The sequence below is a fragment of the Oryzias latipes genome, chromosome 10 (genome assembly GCF_053564925.1).
Source record: "Oryzias latipes strain Hd-rR chromosome 10, Olatipes_Hd-rR_3.1".
Classification (NCBI taxonomy): domain Eukaryota; kingdom Metazoa; phylum Chordata; class Actinopteri; order Beloniformes; family Adrianichthyidae; genus Oryzias; species Oryzias latipes.
The window spans coordinates 15169950-15187914 of NC_136246.1; the positions used below are offsets into that span (position 1 = coordinate 15169950).

Genomic DNA, 17965 nt, shown 5'->3' on the forward strand with positions numbered 1-17965 from the left:
AATTAAAAATAAATATTATTGGTAATAAGCGGGTTTTTTTACATTGTACATTGTAATACAGCAAAGTTTCACAAAACGCGTTTAGAGAGCCTTTAGAGATTGATTTTTTTACATTTTGTCATGTATTCCTTTGCCTTGTATATTTTAGGAAGAATTCAAAAGAATACCCTTTACCACATAATTAGACATTTATGAGGGATCATTCAAAATACTTTCCAGTTAATATCAGAAACAAATTGTTTCAAATAAGATAATTGGTCGTAGCCTTTTGAGGGCAGTTGCTTCCCACAGGTGACTCAGTTGGATCTGATATTATGATTCCAGTAGGTAACAAATTTAACAGTATTAATGTTCCTGAGGATATGGCATCTAATAGCTCAGCCACCATTAGGATCCCATTCTGCATCCAAGTCTCTAAGTAATTCATTTCTAAATAAGATATGTTGTTCCAGATTATATACTTGTGTGGAGAACAGTTATGTTTGTAAATGAGGTTCCACGCCAAGTGGACCCACTTATGGTAGGGGCAATAAGCCTCTTTTCATGATATGAAATGCATCTTAAATTGAGTAATTCAATAACAATCCTCAGTTAAAAATGATAAGTAATGCTGTCACTCAAATGCCCAAAACAGGCTGAGAGTAATTTTATTAATTTAATTATCAGTGCAAACATCAATCACATCAATCCAACAGTTTGATTCGTAACCATTTAGTCAGACTGGATACGATTTTAACAATTCTCGTTTACATTTTTTTTTAATTTAATTATATATAATAAAATTGTCAATATTCTTAAATTCATTACCTTTGCCAATAGGATGTAAAACAGAATGCTTTGTATTAACTGCACTTGTGTCTTCTTTTTGTCTTGTGTTGTGGCTCACATGATTTTTTGTAAAAAAATGTATTAGCCATCTTTAAGATGTTTTTTTCTCCAAGTGTTTGCTCACAACTAAAGGGTAAGAACTACGGTACTTTGAAGAAAAAATTATGTAAAAAAAACAGATTGAGGTTAACTCTTTAAGCCATTTGTCAAGATCCATTTTATTTCTTAAAAAGGCAAAATGTTCAATTATTGGCTTCATTTTTATTTAAAAATGTACACTTGTGTCTATATTTATTGGCCATAAAGACAGGATACAACATCCAAACAGCAAAACCTGTCTAAACTGTTAACATGTGTTGCTGGTAAAACAAGAGTAACAAGTTCAATCTACCTTTCTTTCATTGGAACAAAAAGCCACAAAATAATTATAAAAAAATAAAATCAGAAGGTTTCATTTTACATATTTAGTTATTTTATGAAGGCAACATCTGGGATCTTGCCTTCCGCCTGTGGAGAGAAATAGAAAACGTTTTTTTAAACTGCAAAAAATAAGAAATAATTTTTTTTTTATTTTGAAAGACAATTTGTTACCTTTAACTGAGTGAAGATGTGTGCTGCTCTGTTGAAATCCCATTCATTGTCTTGTAGGCATCTGCAACAGAAGCGTTTAATGTTACACTGTTCAAATCTAATAGCAGTACAAGTGAAACAATTCCAAAAAGTGAAGGAATCCTACTTTTGTGACCATTCCAGGTTCATGCCAGACTCCTGTGAAAAGGCTGTGAGCATTTCTTGCTGTGGTGCAGTTAGGGTTGGGACGGGACTGGATGATGGAGTTGGGGCAGGGGCCACAAACGCTCTGCGGATCTCCTCTGTTGTTGCCATTCGTATGAAAAGCTGGTCATTGACGATGCACAAGCTGTCAAAGACGACACGTTTGACAAGAAATTTTTTTTTAATACCAGGGAAGACGACTGAAAATTGATTTTCCTTTGTTTAAAATTGCATTTTTAACACAATCTGTGAATGGCCATGCATGCTTTTTTAGGCCTGTTTTTTAGTAATAGTTATTTTATTTGTTATCAAATTTAACTTTTTTCCTATAATGACATCTACTATCTCATTATCACAAGAAAACAAGGTCTTTCATTTTATAACAAGATCACAAAATAGTTTTTCTCTTTAGCACAAGAAGACTGAATTTCAGTATGTAATGACCAAATACATTTCTGCTTGTAGGCGCGCCTCCACAACTGTAGCCGGGAAACTTTCTCCTCAAATGAAAATGACCGATTGGAACATTGTTTATGCCCAACAACATCAGCAGAATCTACACCCGAGTTAGGCCATAATAAAGTACCGTAATTATAAATTGATCAGTTCTTCTGGTGTTTAACATTTTCTCAAAACTAACAAATTTTTTTTCTTCTACAGATTGTAGGAAAATGTAAGAAGCACACTGCTCAAAAAAGAAAGGGAACACTTAACTCAAAGTCAATCACATGTCTGTGTAATCAAACTGCCCAATCAGGAAGCAACACTGACTAAGAATCAATTTCACATGTTTTACTGCAAGTGGAATAGACAACAGGTGGAAATAATAGGCCATTAGACACAATAGATATAGGAGTGGTTCTGCAAGCTGTGACCACAGACAACTTTACTGTCCTTATGTGTTCTGGCCGATGTTTTAGTGACTTAAATGCCAACAGTGTTGTCACTCCAGCAGTAACATGACACAGCATGTACCACTCACACGAGTGGGTGCAAACATTTTACAGAGAATGAAGATTTAGTCAAATACAGTTATTTCTGATTTGTGTAAACAGATAAAAAGGACATTTATGAATTTTTCTACAGAAAGGGAGAATTAGGCAGGCATCTGTTAAGAAACTTACCCAGAATTTCCTGCAGGGACTGTGATGAAGACCCTGGAGAACGCCATTGTGGATTCTCTGGACTTTCCATCAACAACAACTGAATAAAAAAAATATGAAACATCAGCCCCACAGTCTACTTTGGTGTCAGTTGAAATGCTGCCAAATTCCTGCACAAGTATATATCCTACCTTCTTTGAAGACTCCACCAATGGTAAATGACAGTAGTGTGTTCTGTAAAAAAAAAAAGTGCAATTTTTAAACAAGAGCAAGGACATCACAACTAGTTGGCCTAATTTGACAAGAACTTACTGTGCAAGTGTTGACATCAATAACAAAGGAGGCAATATCGTGTTGCGTCTTTGGAAGCTCGTTAAGGAACGCCACCACGTTTAGCCGTGTGTGCTTCAGCAGTCGAAAGCGCATCGCTAGAGAAGAGAAGTAAACGTCAATATGCATCACAGAGCATCTTATGGCGGGGAACACGTCTGGATGAAAACTCACTTGTGTCTTTGATTCTCTTAAGGTTTCGACTGTCTTTGTAATACTCCCCCAGACTGCTCCTAAATAGAGGATAAAGACAAACACTGTATTGGCAGTAAACACACAGATCATCTATTTCTACCACTGCATTTGAAACATAAATGTAACCACAGCCCACATTTTTAAATGGTTAATAAACTTCAAGAACTGGCCACGTCATTTACCTGGAGGGGTTCTGCGTGGAGTAAGGCGTGGTAATAGATAATGATGCACCATCATGATAGGCATCCAGAAGAGGTTGTCTGTTTCCCGAGTCGTATATACTGTAGTACCTGGAACAAAGTTTCTACAGTTACCCCGGGCCAGTAGAACTATGGAAAGACTATGGAGGTGATGTTCAGTTTGAGAAACTCACTGCTGCAAGAATCGCAGGATGATCACCTTTATTTCATCTGAGCCAAAGCAGCTACCCTGAGTACCAAATAAAAATTAAAGACATAGTACTTGGAGAGATAAAAAGTTCAAGTTTGATAAATCATAATTTTGAATTGACTGTTATTCTCACATCATCTACAAGCAAAGAAAAACAACCAACCGTCTATCTGATAGAACTACACACTGTCAATGAACTAACCTTGCAGGGTGGAATGGCAGTGGGTGTTTCAACATCAAACCCAATGGGCGGTGGGAGGTCCTGACCATCCTGGCATAAAAAATAAAAAGTCACAAAGAAAGTAATTAATTAACAGGAAACACTGTGCATTTGCATTTTATAATAGCGAGGAGATGTTTTTGATCCAAGCTCTTTTGTGATGGTTTCCTATTAAATTCAATATGGGTTAGCTTTAAATTAACCAAAAGGGTAGAAATGGTTTTAAAGAGGGTCAACTGTTATGTAGACATAAAAAAACAAAAAACAATTTGACCTACCAGTTTGAGGAGCCGGGGAAATCTCTGGCGTACAGCACTGGCACAAAGAAGAAGCAAAAAAAACAAACAAAAAAGGTTTCACTCCAAACCTTCTCAAACTCAAAGAAATTCACATAACCGCCAATGTCTTCACATCTTTGGTCTAATGTTCTTCGATTTTCAAACTTTTCAGCGAGGGCGATGACACAGAAATGAAACATGTTTTAAAAGGGCCAGGTGACCCCCCCCCCCCCTTTAGTGTTTATGTAAAAATGGGATATCATAATTTCTTCCCCTTCAGTTTCATTCTGTGCTTTCAAAATTTTCCATCCCAAAATGTACTTACCCACAGGTATACTCACCCTCTTCCCCCCACTATGGTGAAATACACAGATCTGACATGGAAGAGCAACACAAGAACAGCATACTCTAAAGAGCACACATACAGACATGCACATTTCTACCAGACTGAACCGGAAAGCCAGGATCCAAATCCAAGGTGAATTAGTCAAAATAACAAGGTTATGTAATGCTTGGAAGGGGGTGGGGGGGGTGGGGGGGGGGTACCGCCAGTCTCAAGTTATCCCCCCCCCCACTCTCCTGCCAAGATCTTGAAGAACAGATGAGTCTATCATCACCAATACACAAACCTAGGTCTGGATAAAACAATATCAAGTGAATTTCCCAACACTGGCACACGGGTCCCAACATGAAAGTCTCGTCATTGAGCGAGGCATTTTAGTCATGATCTGCACCCAGAAAAACCAGCAAAGAGAAGCCTCCTAAGAATAGAGATGATCAAAAAGGGACATCAGGCCTTAGTGTCAGCTGGACCCAGTAGTCCCTCCACGGTTTTCCCAAATGCTTTAAAGCAAAGTCTAGTTTGTTTGAAGAGATAAACAGCTCTTCATGCAACACTAAATATTTTGGCAGACCTCTAGTTACAGAGGGTCAAGCAGGTGATTGAACATTAGTATACTCTGCCCTCTATAACTCTGTGGTGCAGATTGCACAGCCATAGAAAAGGGATGTTTATTTCACGTTTTTGTCTTTTCAACATCTTCAGCAAAAACTGAAGCTTCAATTCTCAGTTCAGAACTCATTTCTCTCCGATGTTTGAACATTTTCCCCCCCGAACTCTTCATTCCATTGAAGCCTTTTGTAGGCAAACCATCAGACATGGTGGAAGAGAGAATAAGCTTTTCACAGTGGCTCATCGCTGATCATTCAAGACATTTTCCACTCCACCTCAGCCCAACGACTCAACCTGTGGAGTCCCGTCTTCCAAGTTCCCTCTTGTGGTGATGTTGGTGAGTCTGGGCTCACGGGGACAGAGGCCGAGTAATCGTGACTGTGCCTGCCTTAGGTTGTCCCGAGATTTCAAGGTGGGATCTTACCCGTCATAGGCTATCCAGCCTTCCATACTCGCCTAACACAGGGGGCCAAATGGGCAGGGATGCCATGAGGGGAGGGAATTCAGTGGCTGTGCATTTTCTTTTCTTCATCCAAACATCCATCAGTAGTGTCGGAGGAGAAGCCTTTGCAATCCGGCTCATGTGTCCTTTAACACTGCAGCTCAAAAGAGCATTTCAGTTTCCTATTTTTGAAAGCACTCAACAGAAGGTTATTTAGCAGAGTTTCATTTCCTGCTTCCAATCATATTTATTTAATTGGTTTTAGAACAACATATGAGATAAGTTCTCAGAAAACCTGTGGGGACTGCTGGGAACAGCGTCACTGAAAGCCCAACGACTGAAATGACACCAAAGCCTCAAAGAGAACCCCCCAGAAACGCTGAGGGAGCAGGAAACTGTTCAGACTCAGACACATGGAAGAGGACTGACTGAAAGGAAAAACAGTGACATTAGGTTGATGTCCTCTTAGCGACTTTTAGAAATGAGAAATGTAGTGCGTAAGGTGAGGGAAAAAAAAAAAGAAATGTTGATCATTAGGTGCAAAGCAACAAATAAGACTACCCGCTTTCAAGAATCTCTTCAATGGTGGAAACTAAACAACATGAACAACCGTTTTCCTCCGACATGCAAGGATGTGGCATTCTGGTACACATGGGATGTTTGTCAAAAAAATGTCTACTTTCTACTTGTTTACTAGAAAGTAATCTGATAAGCATCCAACTTTTACCATGCATTAAGACCAACTTAAAGATGAAAACATTTTAATAAAAAAAAAGATTGTACAGACAGATTTTGTTAAAGTATGTTTAGTTAAAATATTTTGGCTCAGCTGCGTTGGAAATAGGCCGATTTTCTGTATGAATACATTAGTTTTTGGCAACACTGTTATGCTTTTGTTTTAGAGTGAACATCTAGATCCCTTGAATCAAAATTATCTGAATTCAACTTCTTCTCTCCTAGAATGAGTGACTAACCTTATGTATGCAGCCTGGTCCTTAAAGAGAGCACACAGGGGGTTTCTGTTCAGCCACAGCTCTACCAACTTCAGGCCTTTCAATTTATCCAGCTCCCGGTCTGTTTTAAGCTGCATTAGGGGGGAAAAAAAGTTTTGTTGTTGTAAAGTACATACAACAATAACCTAAAAATTTGTTCTAATGCTGCATTCACACCAGATGCGATTCGCACTTCAAATTCACTGCCTTTCTTTTAATGTGCGTCAAATTTACTGCTCGACGCCTGCTTATGACGCCTTGATCCCCCAGCCGTGGAGCCACCGCCAACATCCTTCATTCATGGCCACATCATGGATAATGTTGAGCTTGGGTTCATATGTTTTGGAGAGCTCCATAGAGGCCCTGGCAAGCATGTCCCTGTGTCTAGGTTCACCAAATCCTTCAGAGATGCTCACAGTACTTAATGCAGGAGCTGCGTCTGGATGTGATGGCAGTTTTAAACGTTAATTCCGTCTGTCTGTCTGTGGCCCAGTTTGAATAATTTCTGTTAAGAATTAACTTGAGGGGAAATTTAAATTTCAACTGGAGGATCTTCTTATTATGGGTGGGTCTTGCTTAAAATAAGACCATAAGCCCCATAAGCCCATGGAGGTTGAGCGGTTGCACCCGATTCGACGGCTCTCCGTCTGCTGGCCAGCATAGCGAGCGTCGCTGCAGAGCTCTCTGCCAGACCCTGGGTGGCGGTGCTCACTCGTTCGCTTCGCTGTCCACTGGGTGACTGGCTAGTGTATAGGGCTCGATCACTCTAGCTCCATGGGCTCCGTAACAGGCTGGCGACCTGTCCAGGGTGTATCCCGCCTTCCCACAGCAGTATAAGGGACACTCTCCAGCAACCCAGTGGGTTAAGAAAATGAATGGAAGTTAAGGACTAAAATCTGTGCATTGAGCAGCCGTATTGGATTTTTTTCCCCAACCTGCTGATCAAGTCACTGAAAAAAAAGTTCACGTGCCCAAAGCAGAGTCCCTGATTGGTTGACGCAGCTCGCTGCGTCTGCTGCCCAAATCACGCCACGACCTCAGATCGAATATGTACACCGACTCAACATTGAAACTTGACGTCCTTGATGCAAATGCAGCATTAATTCAATTCAATTATATTTATATAGCTCAGTATTACAACATAAATGTCTCATCGGGCTTCATACCAGCAATTGTATAAGAACATGAAATCAACCATAAAATACAATAGCTGATTGCTAAACTAAACCAAACAGGGCATCTCTGCCCTTAGACCCTCCTTCTAGGCAAGGAAAAAAAAAGTTCCTGTAAACATTACTTCCTAGAACATTCACTGAGAGTTTCGTCATACCTCATTGTGAGAAAGGTTAAGGGTCTTCAGATTAGGCACCTTGGAAACCAGTTCAGCAAGCTCATCTAGTTTGTGAATGCGGTTGTTACTCAGATTCAAGCAAGTCAGCTGGGAAATAAAGAAAAAGTTGATCACAGGTTTTTCTCTTCAAACTGGATTTGAAAAAGTTGATCTAGAAGATGTTTTGCTAATTGGCGTGTCATCAAATGAATTCCTTGATCAAATGGAAAATAATTTTTGGGTAAACAAAATTGCATCGTACCTCAGGAATATTTTCTTCAATGATCTTGATGACGGCCTCCATGCTTGTCTTTCTGTTCAAAATGACTTCGATATTTTGGGACACCAAGTCTGTCAAAAATAGAAAAAACATGTTTTTGGGGAAATTATACATTTACTTGGAAGCTTAGATTCAACAATCTTTAGGATCCTAATGCCATCTACTATATGCTGGTTCTGTATGTATGTACATATGTATTAATCTACTGAATGTATTTATGTAGGGTAGGAAATAGAATAAAAGAAGATAATTACCTGGGTCTGTTCGTATGTTGTTGAGATCAAGTGCTTGTTGAGAACCATCAAACCGTTTGGCCATGCATTGCTGTCAACAGTAAACATCAATCAACATCAACACAGTCGAACAGAAAACATGGAATTCCAACACTTGATTATAGAAGCCTCACTTTTAAATACTCCAGATGTTCGGGTTTTAGGTCGGACAGCAGAAAAGATGGAGGAGCGCTTGGGTTGACATGCACTATCACCTAAAGCCAAGAAGAAAACATGTATTGTTATTTCCTGATTCAATTTTCAAATCTCTAATTACTCCGAAATAACAGATTTTTGTGGACATAAACATGCTAAAATTGGCTGCATAAAATGTACACCGGCAGGAAAATAAATAGCAGAGCTGAATAATTGCCTCAAAACTGAAGGTAGCAGAAAGGCTGCTTCCATTAACATACGAGATTGTCATTTTAAAGCCACGTTTCAAAAATCAGTTAATACTGGATCAACATACATACCTTGTAGCCTTCGGGATCTGTGATCTTGTGAGAACATTTCAGCAAAGCATTTGCAGTATTGTGATCATCCACATAAAAATGAACCCTGTTATGATCAACATGGAACTAAAAAAAGGGAAGAAAAAATAATACTATATTTTCAAAATACAAATGTTTATCAGAAATGTGAAATTGGATAGGTGCTACTAATATCAATAAATACTCGTCATTTCTTAAATGTCAATTCAAAAATGTATTTTCACAAGTTAGAGTTTAAATGTACCTGCACAGGAGTGTAGGGAACTGAGCAGATGTTCTGGAGGGCTGGCACCAACCACTTTTTGTCATACTTCTTCCCATGTGGTATCTAGTAAATAAATGTTCAAATATTATCTCCTCCATGAGGGAAAAATGTAGATTAATGGATATCCTTAAAAATATATATAAAGACACGCACTGTAACTTTGTACCAGCCCGATCGCGCTTTCACAGTTAATCCACCTCGATCTCCTTCTCTGAAGCCTCCTCCTCGTCCACCTCCAGCACCTCTGCCTTGACGTCTACTTCTGTCGACCCGTCCGTCTCCTTTACGTCCGTCTCTCGAATACGGTGTGCTAAAAAATAAATAAATAAATAAAAACAATGGAAATGTGACAAACTGTACTTTTCAAAGAACTCTGTCAGTTCTGTCACTCTTTATAACATTCAACATAAGGCTGGGCGATTAATCGATTAATTCACACTTTGTGTTTTATACTGGGGGGGTGGGGGGGGGGGGGGGGGGGGTGGGGGTCGAGGTTTTATTTTCCCAGCTCTTTCTGTTGTTCGGAGTAAAGTAAGTCTGCAGGTCTTTCGCAAAGCGCTGATATGAAAACAGCAGCAAGCAAGGAGGAGCTTTTTCAGCTAAGAAAAAGAAAGAAAGAAAAAACACAAACGCCGCAAGATCAAAGTTTTTTTCTCCAGTAATGCAAAGAGAAGTTTTTCTTTTTAAGTTTTACATCCAAACAAGGTGCACAGAAAAGCATCTATGTGTGAATAATAGCAAAACTCCCCTACAATGTCAGACAGAAAACCTCCAGACAGTTCTTGCTACAGCAGCATAATTGTGTTGAATCACTGCAGCCTGTCTTTGAACCAAGAGCCAAAATGCAAAAGGAAAGATTTGGCCAAAATTTAAAGACACCTTACCTGGGCCAAAAGCGCAAGTTAGAGATGTGGCAAATGTAAAGAAATCACCATCCTCATAGCAATTAAGAAATATATATAAACAATAATTGTCAATTCTAACAAGAGGAAATACGAACAAAAACTGAATTAGGTTAAAAGGCTTTGGTCCCGTTTCAAACAAAAAAACTTTTTGTAATCGGGTGAAATCAAAACAAGTCATTAATGACATGCGTGTGGGCCATTTTATAGTCCTTAATAGAATCAGGCATAACGAAGTTCCATCACCATTAACCTCTGCTTTACACCCAAGTACATTAACAACGATATGACAAAACTTAATGAACAACACTTACTATCTGTTTTGAGAGCTGCTGTCCTGAGAGCTATCATTCATGGTAACATCTCCATCTGGATCGTCAAGTCTAGATCTCGGTCCAGGACCCCCAAACACTCCTGTATGGCTTCCCCGCTGACGGTCTCTGCGAGACCTATCAAACGGCCGACCCTTGTGGCCGCCTCTGCCTTTGCGGTTGCGAAACGGAGCGGTTCTGTCATCATGCTCTGCAAAACAACAACAAAGAAGTTTATGAAGCTTGAAAATATGTTGCAGAGAGTAATGACCTAGCAGACATCCAACTCAACAAATTCGACTTTTCCAGAAAATTAAAATAAGGGTTCTGGTATTAAATTGCATTATCTGTCATTAGGACCAAAGACAACATAGCATTAAAATGATTAATTAATTATGTAGCAGCTATTTATCAGACAATATCTAAAATAAGAGTGTAATCAGACTGGGAAAACCGTTTGTTCTGGACCCAATCCACTTAATTTAGTCCGGATCAAGCTTTTTGCCTTTGGTCTGTATTCAGACTGCTGTCAAGCGGCTTTTCCTGATTCCAACCAAAAACAGATCACGTGACAATCTCCTACGGTGGCCGTTTTGGTTCAGTTATTTTGCTCTGAGGACTGATTTTATTCAGACTGAGTAATCTCAGAGGGAACTCTGGGTCCCCCTAGGGTGTATTTGGACTGAAAATTTGTTCCAGATTATTGGTGTAAACGAACTCTGGTTCACTTTAAGCTAACCAAATGTGTCCAGTCTGAATAAACCCAAAGATAAACTGACAGGTCTTTTCTGTCACTGCATCAACATTATGGTAACAGTGTAGCTAAATTACCAGTAGTTAAAAACTCAAAGGGAGCTAAAGATGTTATCATGGGTAAATATGACAAGCAGCAAAAACTAAGAATGCAAGCATTGTTTCGCTTCAATAAAATGCAGCAGGGCTTTATGTGGTGCACAAAGAATACAACATAAATGCACTACTTGTATTTATCCCCCCCCCCCCCCCCATCCCCCAAACCAATTGAATGAAACTAAAAGCACAATAATTATGGCTCACACCAACAACCTAGCTTGATAAATAAATTTTACTTTCCATTTTATTTCATGTGTTTGAATAATGTTAACAAATTCTGTTCTACAAATCAGTATTTTAGACCAAAAACAGGTTATTTTACACATCTCTATCAGTTTTACACAATTCAAAGCATGCAAGTCTTTACCTATAAAGAATTTAAAAAATTACAGCAGTGATGGAGCTCACTGGCCGTTCCCTCAAACCTATACAAACCATTCTTTGTACGCTGTAGGTAGTTTAACTTAAATTACTAAGTGAGTAAACACGTCGTATCATCATGGGGGCGGGATCGGACTCACGGGGAAGCAGAGACATGTTACCTCCTTGTCCCATCAAACCTGTGCGTTTGACCTCTCTCCTCACCAAAAAGTCCTCAGGGTCTGAAGAGACACGGTGAAAGCAGCAGAGAGCGGTAAGGTTAGAGAACGCGTGTCTTACCGTTGTAGTAATGCCCGCCGTCCGCCATGTTTCTGTGTGTAGGACTGGAGGATGGAAAAGAAAACCTCGACAAAAACGAGGGATAACAATAGTCTGGGGGTCTCACTCTTATTTAAAACCACAAAACCGGGTCAATAATACAGACCCTAACATTCACCCAGGTTTGGTTTGAATGCAAAAAACTAGGCAAGCGAAAATCGCTGTAGTGCATGTAATGTAGCTTAGCAAGCTGCTCCTGCTAACAATTGAAAAGACGACGACGGAAATACACGAGGTAAACCCTTGTTCTACTTCCGGGACAACAGGAAACAGCTAGGAAGGCTAAATGGGCTAAAGCCCTTAGCTAAAGCATTTGTTCAGAAACGACTTATGTTGACAAGATAATCGTAAGACACAACTTTGAATATGTATGCAAAACAATCCATTCATTCTTAAATGCAATAGCAGCAGTTGTTAGCTATAGCTTATTAAATGCCGATTTAAGGTTCCAAAAGTGCCACCAACAAAATGAAACGTGCCGAAAAAACTTTTGGGTTTTGGTCATTACGTTTAATTTAAAACAACAACAACATCAACAATAAACAACAGCATTTGCAGAATAAACAATTTTAACCTCCAGAATCATTTAACACATTTACTTGTAAACAAAGTTGTGCAAATATATTCGTAAATTCGTGAACAAAAACGTGAAATCAAAGCGAGACCTATAGATTTTAATGCGACTTGCAAGTTTAAATAAAATAGTCAAAATAAGAAGTAAATCGTTATTTTAATATCAATAATATATAAAATTCTTTGTAAATGGTTAATTCAGAAATAGCATTGTAATATATTTTAAAGTAAACCTTAAGGTTTTCTAAAAATTTAGATTACATGTTATTATGGCTAGAAAAAAGGTGAAGAAAACATATTAAGCGATTCCCTGAATGTTCTCCCATATATACAACAGTAAATATGATAATTCATATTTTTTTTTTTTACAATACTAAGTCAGAAAGACAGCAAAGTAAAAACTGCTTTCCAATTCATCTCTTGCATCTAACGCATGACTAAACGCGAACAGCTGCAACTCTTAAAATAGATGCGGCAGAATGTGCTCCTAAAAATCATTACGGCTGCGGCAGATTCGCTCTTCTCTATGAATCCATTTTCAATGGTTGGGTAGGCATAAATTATTACAGTCAAATGTGAGTGACACCAACAACAAACAAGCTACAATTAAAAAAAATTATAAGCGGGTGACAGTAAGTTAACGTTTTTATTTTCATTTAAATAATCAAAAACTGTGCAGTTTGTTTCTGTGGTAATAACACTAACTTAAATTATTTAATAAATACCTTTATAAATAAATGAGTATATCTATATATACTAGAAATTGGGATCAAAATCAATATGATCAAAAAAGGTAATGTAGACAGAGTAAATATAGAAGCTAGCACATGAAGGGTATTACTTACCATCATTTAAGACACGTGTCACGACGGATAAGTTGGAGTATCTTTTACGAAACATAGCCAACTCTCCTTTCTAGAAATAAAAAAGAAGCCCGTAGGTAACAAAAACATTAGTTTTTCCACCGGATAACAGACAAAACTGAATAGGAGAAGCTCACTGTTTTAGTGTTGTGGAGATATTGCTACTGACTGCTTCTGTAGCTTAGCAGTCTTGTTAGCTTCAGTTAGCCAATTGATAAGTCGCGCGCGGCAACGCGCTACACCAAAAATGACTATAACAATATATTTACCCAGTAGTTTTTTTTTTCTTTAAGATTATTGTCTGTAGTAAAATCAATACTATTAATTCACTTGTTTCAATTTCGAGTTTCCCAAATCAGCATAGATTTTGTTCCCACCCGCTCATTTAACTCCGACCCAAAGAATGTGACACCGCCACCTCATGGAAATTAAAACAACAACACGGTAATAAATAATAATAAAAAATGATTAAAAAATAGCATTTTGAACACTTAGATCTGACCTAAATATTTATTTTACAAACTATAAATTTAAGCTAAATATTGGAGTCCAAGTTGAATTTTTAAACTAGAGTTAGATATTTAGCTTTTAAATCAAAAATTTAGTTTGGAGCTAAACGTTTAGGTCCAAACTAAATATTTATCTAATATGCAACTGAACTTGCTGGTAAGGAGATGTGGACTATTAAAATGAAAGCTTGATTTTGCTCTCTGAACTGATTTGCACCCGAGTTGTCGCCCATGTGAATGTCGCCCATTCGCTTACAAAGCAAACAGATCAACGGAGGATGCCATATCCATCACCCTCCACACTGCGCTGAGCCACCTGGAACACAGAGACACCTACGCCAGGGTGCTCTTTGTGGACTACAGCTCAGCCTTTAATGCGATCATTCATGACATTCTGGTCAGAAAACTGTCTGGCCTAGGACTCCACCCACTCACCTGTATCTGGATCAAGGACTTCCTTACAAACAGACCACAGACAGTCAAACTCGGTCCCTACTTCTCCTCCACCCGGATGCTGAGCACAGGTTCCCCACAGGGATGTGAGCTGAGTCCTCTGCTGTACGCGCTCTACATAGCAGACTGTAGACCAGCCCACACCAGCAACACCATAGTGAAGTTTGCAGACAACACAACTGCGGTGGGGCTGATCTCTGGGGGTGATGAGACGGCCTACAGAGACGAAGTCCTGAAACTGTCCAGGTGGTGTCAGGCTAATAACCTCATCCTGAACACCACCAAGACCAAGGAGATCATCCTGGACTTCAGGAAGAACAGAGCAGATCCACCCCCACTCTACATCAACGAGAACTGTGTGGAGAGGGTCCACAGCTTCACCCTAATGGGCACCACCATCTCAGTTGACCTCACATGGTCTAACAACACCATGGATGTCACCAGGAAGACACAGCAGCGCCTGTACTTCCTGAGAAGGCTCAGGAAGAACAAGGTGAGCCAGGAGTTGCTGGCAACCTTCTACCGCTCAACCATCCTGTCCTACTGCATCACAGTGTGGTTCTCCCACTGCACTGAAGCAGAACGGCAGAGCCTCCAGAGAGTGGGAAAGACAGCGTAGAGGATCATCGGCTGCCCTCTCCCCTCACTGAAGGACATCCACCAGTCACGCTGCCTCACCAGGGTGACTAGCATCACCACTAACTCCACCCATCCTGTTTTCCCTCTGTCTGATCTGCTGCCCTCTGGAAGGAGGTAGAGGTCCATCAGAACCAGGACGAACAGACTAAGGAACAGCTTTTTTTCCATATCACCATACGGAATACACACACTTCCACCAACTACACTCCACTCTGACTTTTTACAAATGCTAAATCACTGACCACACATATGTGCAATAACTGACTTCTGTGCAATAACACACAATATTTATATGCTGCGCTCATAGCAACTCAACTCATTCCATTCTATTTTGTCTATACATATTTAATATTTTACTGTTTCTGTACACATTGTTCATATTTTGTTTGAAACGTGAGTACAGTATTTCTGATTTCTGATTTTAGAAATAGAAATAGAATGGCTTTATTGTCATTGTGCATTGTACAATGAGATTTAAGCATCACCATCAGTGCAAGAACAGTAAGGAAGGGAAAAGTAGTAAAGAAAACATCGTAATGTAATAAAATCAAGCATGCAAACAAACAGTATATACAATTGTGCAATATAAGCTGTAAACTGTGCTGAAGAGTGCCGAGATAATTGTGCAAAATTGCGTATGAAAAACTGTGCATAGACATGTCAAAGTGCAAGAGGTGGCAATGAGGTAGATAGTTGACACTGTGGACAGAGTAAACAGGAATAGTGCTTCAGGTGGTTCCATGTCCACTGTGTTTCTATGGACAGTAGAGAAGTTGAGGAGACCAAGTAAGATAACTGGAAATGTCTGTTATATTCAAGTGCTGTTATACTGTGAACTGGGGAAATTTGGTGGAAAAATGATTTTTTTTCTGCTTTTTGTCTGTAATATATTGACAAATTAAAAAATAAGTCAATTTTTTGGTGTCATCGTTGACAGCACTCTGTCCTTCACTGTGCACGTAAATAATATCACCCGCACCGCCAATTTCCATCTCTGCAACATTCTTCGTCTCCGTACCTCCCTCACTCCACAGCTCTCCTGGTCGATGGTCTAATCACCTCCCGTATTGATTATTGTAACTCCATTCTTTCTGGACTTCCTGCTCGAATAATTACCACAAACCCCTTCCATTTATCATATTACACCAGTCTTGCAGCAGCTTCACTGACTACCAGTGCTTTACCAGATCCCCTAAAAAGTCCTCATTCTGACCTTCAAAGCTCTCCACAACCTCGTCCCTCCATGTCTCTCAGAACTCCTGACTATTGCTACTCCTATTCGCTCCCTCAGATTCTCCACCTCTCTTCCGCTTGTGGCTTCAAGATTTTTGCTCATGTCCATGGGGGGCAGAGTATTTTGCAGCTCTGCCCTACAACTCTGGAACTCCCTCCCATCTGATCTACAAAATATGGACTCACTTACCCAGTTGTCAAAACATCTTTTTCGCTTTGCCTTCAGTATATGACATTTTTGCTGTTGTTTTAGTTGTCAACTCATTGTTGTTTCCCATGCTTTTAATTATTAATGCACTGTGTTTCTGTGGGGGGTGACCTTGAGTGTCTAGAAAGGCGCTATATAAATAAAACTAATTATTAAATTTAAAAAAATGTAACAATGTAGCATTTCACCAAAAATGTAAATAGTTTGCAAATATCTAAGTAATAGATATTTCTGTTCAGTGATTGAATAAACAAGACTAAAAAAGCTTGCGTATTAATTTAATTTTTTTGGCTCATGTTGGCAACTAGAGCCTATAATTCAGGGTCTCTTTGGGTCACCTGGTTTGGAAGGACACCAAATACCCGGTGTGCAACGGGAAAAGAAAAATCACACTGAATTACTCAATTTGTGGACATCCGACACTCAATTTGGTTACTCACTGATTCCATTTAACAAGTTTCTGTTTACCTATCACCAGGGTGCACCCGTGTTGTCAATCTACTCGTGAGAAACTCGTCACCCAGGCCGCCCTAAAACTGTAATTTTCCCCAATTCTACAATTAATTCCTCCGTTTATCAGCCCTTACCATCCCAGTGGTGCCTCCAAGTTCTTGTGGCCGCATAAGGTTCAGTTGGTTAAGGACACCGAAAACCTGACGTGCAATGGGAAAAGAAAAATCACCCAAGAGTCTGCATGAAGTTTCAAACCCTTGCAAAGGGAGAGCCAGGGGCGTCTGCAGAAAAGAAGTGCTCCACTTCTGGTCTGCTCTGCTCTGCTCTGAGCGCCCCCCCTCACGACAAGCAGTTTTTATTATCCAACAGAATAACAGTGTAAATCAAGTCATGGCATACAATGATTCTGTGTCCGTCCATACAAGCACGAGATTAAGGAGCAGCCATTCCTGGTACGAAAGATAGACAAAAATAAATAAATAAATAAATACAGCTTTCAGCACTTCCATGCCCTTATATGGGGATTCCTGGTGAATCCGCTTGTTCAGTTTGCAGTAAGCGAGCAAACTCGTTATTACAACACACACACAATGTTCCTGTAAATAAGGAACCAACTAAATGCATAATGAAAATATGTATAATAAAATGTGTAATCTTTCTACAGAAGCAATGGAAAAAAATTGCCAGACTTTGTACGCAAGCCAAGATTTTAATATTAAACTTTTCTTTTTTTTTTTTTACATCATGTTGTTCACCATACTAACATTCCAAATGGGATATTTGAAAAAATAAGTGTATTTAAACATATAGTTGTACAGAATTAGGTAATTCTTCTCTAAGAGCGCTGGTACATTGCTTGTCCGTCGTGGGAGAGGATCCCTCCTGTGGACATTCCTGAAGTTTCTTCTTTATTTATTACCTGGAATCTGTTTTTATTTTTTTAGGTTTTTTCTTACCGAGAAGAAGGGGCTAAACATGTCTGTCTCAGTGACTAGAATATTTTTTTAAAGAAGAATTTTTGGCAAGACCATTTTTCCTGCTGCATTGGCTTTTTTTGTTCTCATCTAAAGAATTTTTGACTTTTTCCAGGGGGCTTGTTTTTGCAGTGTGACGACTTGCAACTGT

General features: G+C 39.2%; 1 protein-coding gene across 4 annotated transcripts; it reads right to left on the reverse strand.

Moving 5' to 3' along the window:
* Window positions 1–1021: 1021 nt before the first annotated feature.
* Window positions 1022–13770, reverse strand: nxf1a (nuclear RNA export factor 1a). 4 transcript variants are annotated; one of them, XM_023959077.2, is made up of 23 exons: window positions 13483–13770; window positions 13328–13397; window positions 11732–11812; window positions 10362–10569; window positions 9299–9455; window positions 9125–9208; window positions 8863–8967; window positions 8521–8601; window positions 8369–8438; window positions 8097–8185; window positions 7835–7942; window positions 6487–6596; window positions 4119–4155; window positions 3823–3891; window positions 3604–3659; window positions 3413–3520; window positions 3210–3268; window positions 3018–3133; window positions 2897–2939; window positions 2727–2805; window positions 1565–1747; window positions 1420–1480; window positions 1022–1335 (listed from the first exon to the last, which is right to left on the reverse strand). In XM_023959077.2, the coding sequence occupies exons 2-23, from the start codon at window positions 13380–13382 to the stop codon at window positions 1297–1299; spliced, it is 1998 nt and encodes a 665-aa protein (XP_023814845.1). In that variant the 5' UTR covers window positions 13383–13397; window positions 13483–13770; the 3' UTR covers window positions 1022–1296. The 4 variants fall into 4 exon arrangements, with proteins under 4 accessions (XP_023814845.1, XP_078810202.1, XP_023814846.1 ...); XM_078954076.1 differs by having other exon boundaries at window positions 11732–11914; window positions 13483–13748; XM_023959078.2 differs by having other exon boundaries at window positions 13615–13736.
* Window positions 13771–17965: the final 4195 nt, after the last annotated feature.

Bases quoted from the DNA above. Each gene is read 5' to 3' on its own strand.
- nxf1a (XM_078954076.1), bottom strand. From the start codon at position 13,382: ATGTTTCGTAAAAGATACTCCAACTTATCCGTCGTGACACGTGTCTTA. The intron at 10,570-11,731 runs GTGAGTCCGATC...GTTGTTTTGCAG, and splicing joins TAACATGTCTCTGCTTCCCC to AGCATGATGACAGAACCGCT. The intron at 7,943-8,096 runs GTACGATGCAAT...TTTATTTCCCAG, and splicing joins TTGAAGAAAATATTCCTGAG to CTGACTTGCTTGAATCTGAG.